At 38.7% G+C, this 12,577-nt stretch overlaps 1 protein-coding gene across 1 annotated transcript in view; it reads left to right on the top strand.

The window, feature by feature from the left end:
- The window catches only part of tmtc2a (transmembrane O-mannosyltransferase targeting cadherins 2a), a 44,760-nt gene that overhangs the window by 18,750 nt on the left and 13,433 nt on the right, over nucleotides 1-12,577 (top strand). The window contains exon 2 of the mRNA XM_073869126.1: nucleotides 10,630-11,221. Within this exon, the coding sequence (XP_073725227.1) occupies nucleotides 10,630-11,221 (592 nt within the window). The remainder of the gene's footprint in view (nucleotides 1-10,629; nucleotides 11,222-12,577) is intronic.

Below are 12,577 nucleotides of genomic sequence, written 5' to 3'. Positions count from 1 at the left end.
AGAATTTAAAATGATTGCATCCTTTAGAAACAAATAAGTTATTGGGTGGACAGCTGGTTGCTTATAGTCTTGGCCAATTAGTGAATCCAATGAAAACTTTTACAAAAAGAGACCGAGCGCAGTAAAGAATGGATGGCACATAGAGAAAGAATAGAAATTGATGTATAGGTTCAGTCTGTCTCTCTTTCCTTTTTTGTGCTCTGTCTCTCGATCTCTCACACTCTTTGTCTTTCTGGCCTGAATCTTGTGTTTTTGTTGGCTCATGTGGGATAGTCAGACAGTGAAAGAGCCCTGTTTAATACCCACTGTTCTTCATTTGTGGATTTGTACACTTCACTTTCGCTTTTCTTCCCTGTGTAGACTGAAGCCTTTCAGCTGTTCTTCTCTCGAGTACTGAGAGCTTTGTGGGTCACTGAGCCACTTTATAATTTACACTTACACCTGCTGATAAGACCAGCAGACTTACAGAGATTATAAAACAAACTAAGCAAGACTGTTTAGTTGTTCGCTACTGTAGATAAAAGGAAATACCATGGCCCATGAAGTATTTAGATATTGAACCATTCCCACTTCTCTTGACTTAAAAATTGAAAATATCATTTCAAAATACTGTATGAGTTCCTTGCTTCATGTGAAACGTGCATCATGCTTCATGTCAAAATATGTAGCTGCTACACACGCGTCTTAGGGGTTTATGATAAAAGAGACACGTACGTTCACAAAGTTCTCACAAGACACTAACTTAACACTAAACTCTGATTACACATGAAATTAAGAGAGTATCTGGCAAACGTGAGCGACTCTATCATCATAAACCAACTTTGAAGCGTCTGCAGCTAAAACGTATTTTGACATGACACGTGATGCACATAAGTTTACAAACCACGTAGGCTAGATGTTGTGACGAGTTTCGCATCGTGCGCCCTCGAAGTCACTAAAGAAGTCACTGGCCGCCACTGGTGACGAACCAAAATATCAAAATAAGTTTTTTTTTAATTGCCAGTCAGCAGCAGCAATTATTTATGATTTTGACATAAGTGTAATGACTTCCGGAAAATGTTCTTCTTTAAAATATAAACATACAATATATCAAATAAAAGAACGTTTTATGGGGAGGTTTCTTCAAAAATACCAAATTTTGAGCAAAAAGCTGAGATAATTGCGTTTTGTCAAGGACTTTTGATAGAGATCAGATTCAGAGTGATCATCAAAACATACACAGAGTTTGAACTCTTTGCCTAAGGGAATATTTAAGTGTTTTTTTAAGTTTGGTAAGAGCGCCACCTGGTGGATAATAGCGGAAATACAGATTGCCGTCATTGGCACACTAATGGGTGGTTTTTACCCAACTGCTGGGTTGTTTCAACGTGGTTATTTGGGTCATTTTAACCCAGAAATGTGTTCTGTCCAATAGTTACTCAGCCCTGGGTTAAAAGCAACCCAAAAATGTTTAAGGGGGTCGCACACAGGACGCGCAGCTCAGTGCCGCGCCATTCTAAAAAACTAGAACACATTGCTTTCTATGAGTATACGCACACCGGCGCCTGTCTGCGCCGCCCAGCTACGACTTTGGAAGATGCTTAAATCCCTGTCGCACCACAGAGCGCCACTCACATAGTTTAACATTAAATAACATCATATTTGTCCCAAATCATTAACTATTAACATTGGCTGCTGACGTATATTTTGCATTTTAAAGTAGACGCTATCTGACGAAACATGCTATTTAATGTACACTTCCGGTTTACTATACCTTTTGAGTTGTCCTAGACGCAACTTGACTCGACGCTGAGCTGTGCGGTCGGTGTGCGACTCCCTTTAGAGTGCAGGGAAGCTTTTTCTTTTGATTCGTCAATGGTGGGGAAAGAGTCCAATTTAGTGGAACATGTCTATAGTTAGTTAATGTATAAAAAATATTATTTTATTGTATATGTTGCTTTTTCAAATATTTTTGTTATCCAGTGCAATGTTATATGTGCTTTAAATATCCAAATACTTTTTGGGCTGCGCTGTACTATGTATTTACATTTACGCTTTTATCCAGACTGACTTACTTTGTGCATTCATGGTATAGCCTATTTTATTATTGTTGCAAGGACAATGCTCTGGCAATTGAGCTTTGATGCTTCTGTCTCTAGTTTGGTTTTAATTATTACATTTTGATTAGATTTACATATTTATTTAGTCACAGCCATAGGTGAGAGAATAAAACGCTGTCACACTTTAATCAAGACCATCATTTATCACAGCAAAGCAGGCAACAGAGGAACAGCTTTTTAATGAACTAGTCAGACTAGATAATTACCCCGCCAGACAACAGACGATAAGGATTAGGATATTTATTCAGCGTTTTATCATGCTGATATTTCTCTGCCTTTTCACTTCCCTGTAATTTGCATTTGCATTAAAATGGACTACACGTCTTGTCCAGACACTGATGTCTGGTGCATGAGTGGGTGGCCTTATAAATCTAATATGAAGTGGATTTTATAAAAGCCATTTATTTAATTACATCTATCAATGTTAAAGACCCAGTTTCATTCACTAAAGGTCTGGCTTTTAAAGCAGATCTGCATATATATTTTCATTAACAGCTTAGGGAGAGCCAAGAAACACTTCGAGATCTCAGCTTTCCAGATGTGCAGCTCCACATCGGTCACATTATTCAGACTCTGAGAGTTTACAGGGTCTGGAGAAGGAGAATAAGAAGTAGAGTGGGAGGATATCAAGGGATTTTCAATCTTTTTAAGCAGCGAAATCTGTCACTTGTCATCTGTAATGTGAAATTGAAACACTATGAAATGAACCTGAAAGTATATTTATTACCATCTCACCGTTTCCAGTTTGACTCAACTGTGGTCCCATTTGGGATCATAAGATCTATCTGTAAATGTACCTGTAGCTCAGTTAATTGTGTTAGCAGCTCAAAGGTCATGATGGGTTCAATTCCAAAGGAACATGCATGATAAAATATAGAATATAACTTGACTGCATAAATGTTAATGATGATTATACTTTAAAACTGTGTTTATCTTATGACTTTTACTTAGCGTGTCGTCTGATCCCGACTACTTATTCACTCAGTTACTCAATTATGCTTCAAATCTTTGAAATACTGCTCTTTAAATCTTCAGTACGTCCAGACAGGGTCTTGATTGACGAGACTGCAGTAGTTTTATAAGGCATTGATTTCCTATAACTTCTGCTGTCTCTGTGGCTAACCTTGCCACTGGCTCTCTTATGGACATCATCCATCATTATGGTAACAGGGCTTCTTTGTGCTGACTTTAATGGCTTTTCCATTAGCATGACATCGCTGCGGGATTAGCCCAAATGCCTCACATCGGAGATCAATGTCTTTTCTTCTGTATGACGGAAACGGTCAGATCAATAGTCAAAGTGAGAAGCGTCACAGATCGTTGGGTCTGTTCAGATCATTAAAATCATTGTATGAAGCTTCAGCAATGCAACTTTGTCTTCTGTCTGGACTCAGACCGTCCAACTTCTTTTATATAAACTCTTCACTGAATGTTATAACACACAGTGGGTGTTCAAAATCCTTTCCATACAAAATAATAAAAATGTATTTCTTAGTATTTGAAATGTCGTACATTTGCTGTCAGTGTGCACTTAAGCTAGCAAAGACATCGTACACGTTTTTATGTCCAAGCACGATTTGAAATCGTTTTGAAAATCAACTTCGATAAATGTTATGATAAATGTCACATATTAGCATTCTAGGTGACTTATAGAAGCAAGTCACACGTTTTTCATATCATAAAGTGTATCTGTAAGCGATAAGGTACGAGAGGCTGTGATTTATCCACGATACAGCACTAGCATCGAGATTCGAGAACCTTTTAAACGGTTACCACATAATACAAATATTACAACTTTCATCATTAAAAGTCAAATCACTAAAAGTGTTTCTAGTATTTGTAAAACAGTAGGCCAAAACTACCCGGATGATTTTGAAGTGTGCATTTGATTGACACTTTTATATCCCATTAGGCTTCAATAGAGGAGTCACCCAACGAAGAAGATAAATGAGGGGCGTTGTCATATTAAAAAATGTCGGAAAGTGGTAACGCGATTCTATTCAAATGTAAATACCATAGACTGTAAAAAAAGATGAACGTAGTGTCCCTGACGTCACCCATAGGTTTCTGAAGATTGTTTTTGAAGCTTAAAGTAGGCGTTTCCTGCCGTAGACATCTTGACCGCGCGTCACCGCGAATCACTCTCGGATATTCAAAAAATTCGAAAAATCTGAACTACGCCTTGCTGTAGTAGTGACGTGATTACAGGAAGTGAGCCGAGTCTCAGCAGAGTCGCAGAAGCCCCTCCCATGACGCGGAATTCCGCGTGAATGTCTCGAATGACTAGAATCTCACGCGAATGAAGCAAGTAAACTCAAATGTTCAAACGTCCAACTACGCGCGAATAGCACGTTTTTGCCGCCTCTACCGCGCTGGTGTAAGCGCAACATAAGGCTTAATATCATTTAAACGGATGAGTTACGAAAAAATTCACCCCCTCACAGTTGCCATTAAGGGCAAACTTAGCTATACAGACCAAAAACAATTTTTGTACCAGGATGTAAACATATTATTTTCTACTGTAAAGTTGGTCATTTTAATATGGAGGTCTATGGGGATTGACTCCCTTTTGGAGCCTGCCTCTAGCGGCCAGTCGATGAATTGCAGTTTAAGTCACTTCTGTATTGGCTTCATCAGAGAGATTGGAAGGTTGCCCCTCATTAAATACTTAAAGAAAACATTGTTTCTTGTGGTTGAATTGTGCTTGTTTATCATCATTCACGTCAACGGCTCACTTGTTTTTATAATGACGTATGTAACATGATGTATTAGATGTAGTATGTTCGAATTTCATTCACACTACCCATTTTCAAATTATCGTAGGTACTTCATCTACTTCAGTATGTCCTGTGACAGTATGTGATTTTTAACGCATGCATTTTTCATTTACATGACTAAGGGTTTTGTGCAGTGAGTTTTTGGGTGCAACGGTCGGTCACACAGCTATTGACCAATCAGAATCATGGACTGGAACTTACCATTTTATTAAAAAGATTTACATAAAAAATTAGGTCTCTATGCTGATCCCTCATTATGTTTAAATGCAAGTTTAAATGTTTCAGATTTGCAGTTGCAACAGGTCGATTCTCCTTGTATTGTAGCTGTTGTTTAAGTAGATTAAAGAGTCGAGCTCCAACAATAGGCCACTGCCACTTCCCCACTCCGCCTGGTGTCTTTGATGAATGGACAGGGGAAAAGTGTCTGGAAGAGATACGCCTGCTCCGATTGGCTGTTAGAAATCGTTTCGCTCATGAATAGGTTCCAGTTGAGGGCTAAATCTTAATGAAGATCTTGGCCTAGTTAAAAACTACAGCCAGAGTTGGCTTCAACATCTGGCCAGCAGTGAGTGTTTGGTTGCTTTGATCACGTTCAGTTTGGTTTTTGTTAAATGGATGACCCCTAAAAATTCCTTTAAACATGAGAATCTATATTGGCGGATGGAGAAAAGGAATTTAATATTGCTGGATGCACAATGATGTTTTTAACTCACACACTCATTGTTTACTATTATTTGCAGATTTAAGAATTAAGGCCAATAAAACTATGAAATAAATAACACAAGTGGCGGTATGGGAGTTAAGCAGTGCTCAGAAATGTTACAAAACTATACTTTTTAACAGTATTAAAGGGGTTCCCATGCTCATCATTTGTTGGCAAATAGTAATTCATACAGGACACCAGAAAAAACAGCTTTGTATGGTGGTGTATATGATGTAGATCAGGTACTGTACTGCATAACGTCTGTAACTTGACCTGTCCTCTTAGCAGCTGATATATTGGGTGGTTAAGTGGTTAAAGATTGTGGGAAAGTTGCATAAACATTCCAACTGTGTAAGTAAATATTTCAGCAGAGGATAAGGAGGTACTGAACTCCTCATTACACAACTATTCTGAGAAATTAATAAATAATGCCCTGAGGAAATCATAGTTTTAGTGAGCTTAATTTATTAACAATGCCTTAAGTTTTGGCAAGCAATTCATTATTATACTTAGTTTAGTTTTCTTCTATACATAAACATACAATATATTTAAAATAAAAGAACATACCGTCTCCTTCAGAAATATGTATTGAGTTCTGATTGTGTAGCTTGTTTAGTGTGTTGTGATTCGATAGCAGCTTAGCATGCAGTTAGCTTAGCTAGCGACTGACGTATTCCTGTGGGCGGAGTTTAGTCCAAAAACTGTTCTAGTGACGTCATTAAAACAGGAAGTAGAGGGCTGAAGTCGAAACCGGAAGTTCGCTGTAGGCTTTGAAAGGCGAAAATATATCGCCTGAGAGTGAACTTTGAACTTTATCATTTTACAGGTTTTATTTATGCTATTATAGCAACATTACACAATAACTAGGGTTTAAAATGGGATCAGGAAGAATGTGACCTTTAAAATGTTTACAATGTTGTAAAATTAGCTGATGCTTTAGTTTTTTTTATAAATTGGGTAAGAGCGCCACTTAGTGGATAATAATGGGATTACAGATTTTTTCTTACTTGACAAGATAACTCGTCAATGGCGGGGAAAGAGTTAAAATTATACATGCATGTGTGTGTATTTATATATACGCATAATTATTAAACATGGTACACATACACATATGATGTAAACAGAAACTTTTATTCTGCAAATGATTAGTTGTGATTAATCATTGTGCAGCCCTATTATTAAGTGTTATATAAAATATAGTGTTATATAGTCTAATTCTATTGTATCGATAGCTGCTATTTATCAAATGGAAGCCTATCTCATTTCAAAGCCCATCATTTTTACTCAAAATGTGTTGTTGATCTGTCCTGGAACTAACTGTTATTTTAAAAATCATTAATCATACATTCCTTTAGCTAGGTGCTTATCTACTACTAAAACACGTCAAGGCATTGCTCTATGGCCAAATGGGTCGTTTTACACTGGTCTCTGTATAAACAAACAAGATAACCATTGCCTGTAAAACGTATTAAACACAGATCTATCGGAATAGTACAGTGTGTTGTTTTACACCCATGGCAATTTTCCCAAAAATATCTGTTGATATAGTAGTAATATACAAACAAAATATATAAATAAATATATAGTTTACTGTGCCTTCACGCGGTACTTCAGGTGTTAATGAAATTGGCTTAGACTTATTATAAATTCGTGAGGTATTTTCACTTAATTCATTGAGAGTGAGGCAGTTAAGCGTATAATTTGTTTTCATTACTGAGGTTGTTAAAATGTTCAACACTTGCATACAAATGCAGACATAAATCTCTGTTGGGACAGGTTTAAAGAGATTTTACTGTGCCTCTGAAACACTGGCTTCATTATTTGTAATCCTGTTAGCATTGTTCCCATTTGTAGAGGCATAAAACCTCTCGTCCACAATAATCCGTCTTTCGAACTTCCTCAGGGTTTGTTTTATATATGAAGTGAATCAATGAAGGACAAACACCTTGCTGCACAATACCACATTTCTGCCAGTGGCTTAGTTTGAAGAAGCAGTGAATAATATATATTCATCGACCTTCGTGGTCAACTGCATTTACCAGAGGAATAACCAGGAACAAAGAAGATGCACAAGTGATTTATGCACATGAATCAGACGCTGAAATTTGGTGGTCACATTTTATTTTAACAGCTGGGTATGTTAAGCCGGGTACACACAGACCTTTAGATCATTGTCAGATTGTCACTGATGGCAAACACTTACTTCACTGTATGAAAACCGAACAGCTTATACTCGCCTTTAGACAGGATAGGTACCTATGCTGAGTTGTTTTAACCCATTGTTGTATATTATTATTTGTATTTTTACCTGACGCTGGTTTGAAAATAATCCAGCATTTTGTATTTTTATCAGTGCCTCAAAAACAAAAATGACGGATGTTTTTGGAAAGTTATCATGTCTTAACTGTGTTTACTGTTATTCAAAACAACCAATTTTCCAGGCACTGTTTACCTTTTAGTTAAATATGGTGTGGTAAGCCGAGACAGACGCTACAAAACTTAAATATTTTGAAGAGACTCAAGTGGTGAGAGACACAACTGTCTGCTGGTAAGCGTCTTCAGTTACAGGACCACACAAAATCCAAACACGCAGTGCATGTCTTAAAGATTTTTATTTATGGGTTTGTTTCTCTTTCACTCTTTATTACATCTTTATTTTGAGTGTGTTTGCCGTAAACTTTAAATCGGTATGCTATTAGTAAATACTACACTGCAGAGTGGCTCAATATCTATAAATGCAGTATTCTGATTTGCTTTGGCCTACTACATGAACCCAGATAAGTGTTAATAATTTACAACAGTTTGCAAACATTGTGCTTAATGTATAAAGCTATGCAAAAAGGAAATGCACAACATATACTAACATGTGCAAAGAATGTTAACAGCAGCAGAACAAATATATCAAAAGCATATTTGTGATTCGTGGCGTCTAGTGATTGGTCGCGGTGCTCAGCTGTGACCTGTATGGGGGGGTTATAGCGTGATGGCGGACAGAGTGCTCTCGACTTTCCCAGCATTGTGTTTCCTGGCTGCTAAAAACAAGCGCAGACGTTTTTATGTTTGGAGCCCTACAGGGAGAGAGAGAGAAAAAGGGTCACAGGAAACCTGTCCACTTGTACTACAGGCGTGCTGTGTTGAACCGCACTGAAACAGACGGCATTACCTCACCCCTGATAAGACTACTGATGTGAAAAATCTATTATTGTTTTTTCTTTATTTCTTATGCAAATGTGTAAGCATTTCTGTTGTATTTGTTTTTTTTATTATTTTCTTCTTGTGTTATATGTTTCTTTTGTTGTGTTAAAGGGTTAATTAACATGTACACACCAGAATTTATTTATTTGCGTGATTATATTGCATGCAAAATCACGTGGGGCGATGCAAATTATGCGAATTTGGCGGAACAATTGCTGCGAATGCACGCTGTTCACCTTGAACAAAATAGGTCTGTGATGATTAATCGTGCAAATGCGCATTTTCTCAATGAATTAATTTGAATGAATTACAGTAAAATGCCACCACATTCAAAAGCCAGAGGGCGCTCTCGTGCACTACCTTTGTGCCGCAGAAGAAGCACCATTACAAATGCTATTCCAGGAAATGTCTATAAGCATATTTATATCGCTGTTCTTCAAATTGTTTCAGGTTTTTTATGATGATACAAAATATTTGGAATGATTGTTTGACGAGTGTTGCTTTTTTAAATGCACGTTATAAACAACTCAAACTCATAGTGATTTTAGATTAATAAGGGTTTCCTACTGATAAAAGAGCCATAGTACACGCAAGAGGTGTGCCTTGTGAAGCTTCAGAATCAATTTCAGACGAAGATTTTTAATGGGAAGCGCAATACATCGTCACAGCCCTAAAGCAAAAGTTGAAGTATTCGTTGTGTCGGCGACGCACAAAAAAGTGTCTCAAACTGCATGTGCGTTTTGACCATGTCGTTCCCTATTTGAGCTTGCTTGTCATGCATCTACATTAAAAATAACATACTTGCATATCTAAAAGATGCCAAATGTGAACCGTCCTAATGTTGTGTACACACCAGAAGTGAATTTTATTATTTGCGCCAGTAGATTGCATACAAAATCAATGCAAAGACACCAATAGACATGAATTTGCATGGGGCAATGCAATGCGGTTATAATGCTTGTGTGGTGCGAGATGCTCCTTTATCCAGGTGCATCGCCGACCACAGCGAATATTTTAAGCCTAGTTTATGTCATTCGCATCGCCCCGCATGAATTTCCATCTAGGGATATCAATTTATGCAATTTCCCATATTCGATGATCGTTTAAATTAACAATCAATCAACCGAATAATCTTTAACCGTAATAGTGCAATAAGCCTTTACTGCAGTGGCATATAGCCAATGATATAAAATTGTGCGTAAAAACACCAGCTTCCTCATGCAAATTAAAAGATTTTATTTTGTCTAAATAACATGCTAGTGGGATTGTAGAATGAGTCAATGTAGTTGTTGTTTTGATATATTGGACCCTATCCTATTCACTGCAGATGCCATTTCATTGCGGTGGCAGCCAGCCTCGTCTCGCATGACGTTAAAAAGCTCAGGTGCGTGTTTGGCATCGAGCATCGTTGTGATCATGGCTAGTTTAACTTCTGCGCGCTCGCTTCATTTTTTGTCTCCGGCTGTATGTGTTTTGCGCATGATCTTGCTTATTCGACAATCGTTACATTTTATCGATTTAATTCTTATCGACAATTAATCGAAGAGCGATTAATTGTTAACATTCCTAACTCACGCCTTTGCAAATATTTCAATTCGCTTCTGTTGTGTACACAGCATCTTTAGTATTTATTAAGTGTACTCATTTTAATCTCTGAAGTAAGAGACCTTCAGTTTGTTGCCCTGTGGCCATATTGCAGTATTCAAATCGGCCCCCTTTCCGAGGATCACAAATAAAATGAATAATTCACACTGCTTACATTATTCTATTGCCCTGATTGTGACTGAGTCTCTCATTTATCACGCTCTCTAGTCTAACTTAACCCTTTTTTGTATTTTTCTTTTGTTTCTTTCAGCCGAGCTATCAAAACCAACCAAGACTTGCTACCAGACATTCCTTGGACGAATATCCTATATGATGATTTTTGGGGCACTCTGCTTACCCACAGCGGCAGCCACAAGTCCTTCCGGCCTCTCTGCACCCTCTCTTTCCGCCTCAACTACATACTGGGCGGCCTGGACCCTTGGGGCTACCACTTGGTCAACGTGGGCCTGCACTGTTGCGTCACTGCACTTTTCACTGCGTTCTGTCGCCCCCTGCTGGGGGGAGGACCATGGAGCCTGTTGGCAGGACTGCTCTTCGCATCGCATCCCATACACACCGAAGCGGTAGCTGGGGTGGTGGGGCGAGCGGATGTGGGTGCAGCGTTTTGCTTTTTGGTGTCTCTGCTGTGTTACGCCCGGTACTGCCATCTTAGGCCCTTCGTTGTGCACTCAAGCGGGGCCGCTTGGAGGGCCGGGCTATGGATGGCCGGGAGTTTGGGGGCTGCCGCAGGTGCTTTGCTGTGGAAGGAGCAGGGACTGACTGTTTTGGCAGTGTCGGCGGTTTATGACCTCTGTGTTGTACATCGATCGCGGCTTCAGCAAGTGATACTGATGGTGCTCAAGGTAAGATCTGTGTTTGTTTTATTTAATGCTGTTTAGACCATTCATTTCTCAGAATTAAATGTATTATTGGTGGAGCAGGGAAAACATATTTAACAACCCATAGGACACTACAGCAGGCGATGCAGGAGAAACTTTCTCAATGTGGTGTTTGTTTTAACAGCGTTAAATGTGTGTTAATATTCACACTTAAACTTTAAATGTCCTTATTTTATCAACATGATGATAAATGTGGCTCCCCTCCACCCCATTTCAAACAAAGACTTAAGGGCAATCTTGCCAGTCCATACACCACAGACAGATGCCAACCCTGCGCCAGTCGCCGCCACATCTGGACTCTTTATCATAGCCTCTGTGCCTCCGTGTCTCCGGCTTTTCTTGCCGTTATTCTGGAGGGGGCTGCAGGGAGGCTTATCGCTCCCAAGATTACAACTCTCCAGGCATCCACAAGCGCATGGGAACGCGAACAGAGAGAACCAGAACGATGAGGAAGGAGGAAAAAGGAAACCGCGACCTCACTTCCTGTCTTTCTCTTTATCAAAGCTCTTTACTCTTTGACCAAGCGACTGATTGGTTTTCACTTTTTCATAGAAACCTCTTTAAATGCAGTAGGAACCATCAACAATAAGAAATCCCACGGGATCATCTGAAATGGTTTTTGAACAAAGGGCTTTTGCATATTTAATGCCACGCGTCTCAGCCTTTAATGAATGCATATCACAGTAATGAGAAAAGATTGAGCGGCCTCATTGATATTCTCGAGGTTTGCAAACACTGAAATATAATATTGCTTTGGTTTGAGCAGAATTGAGAGCGAGTGTATATTTTAGATGGTTTTGTACGAGAACACAATGCAGATACAAGAGCAATTTTTCATCCCATTGGCTTCTTAATCGGGCAGAGATGAGATAAAGCTCAGAGTGATTGTCTGGTATGCGTCCTGGTATTTTTCCAGCGTTTCTCTACACCACCAGCCAACCAGTTTTACTCTCAAATAACGCACAAAATGTCAATTTAATCCGGTTGAAGTGAGAGTTTTCCTTCTTTAGTTAGATACAGTAGATCTTTCAGGGCTTCATGCTCTCTTTAGAGATGTGATTCGCTGATGACATACACAATATTTCGGCTCATTTGTCTTAATGTGGTGTGGGTGAGAAGAATCGCTCAGTCAACAGCTTGATTAATGTGGAGCCATTATGCTTTGACGGGAAATTCAGCTGTGAAATGATACAAAGGATGTCACATTTCCTAAAGTTTGAAAATACGTAAATGACTTTGAAGATGTGAAGTGTGTTAGTGTGTGGGGTTTAAGAAAATATTGTTATTGTTTTTTTTTTGCAATAGCGATATTTGCAACAA

This window comes from Misgurnus anguillicaudatus, chromosome 1, assembly GCF_027580225.2.
Source record: "Misgurnus anguillicaudatus chromosome 1, ASM2758022v2, whole genome shotgun sequence".
NCBI lineage: Eukaryota > Metazoa > Chordata > Actinopteri > Cypriniformes > Cobitidae > Misgurnus > Misgurnus anguillicaudatus.
The sequence above is the reverse complement of the archived record's forward strand: the minus strand, read 5'-3'. Positions and strand labels throughout refer to the sequence as shown.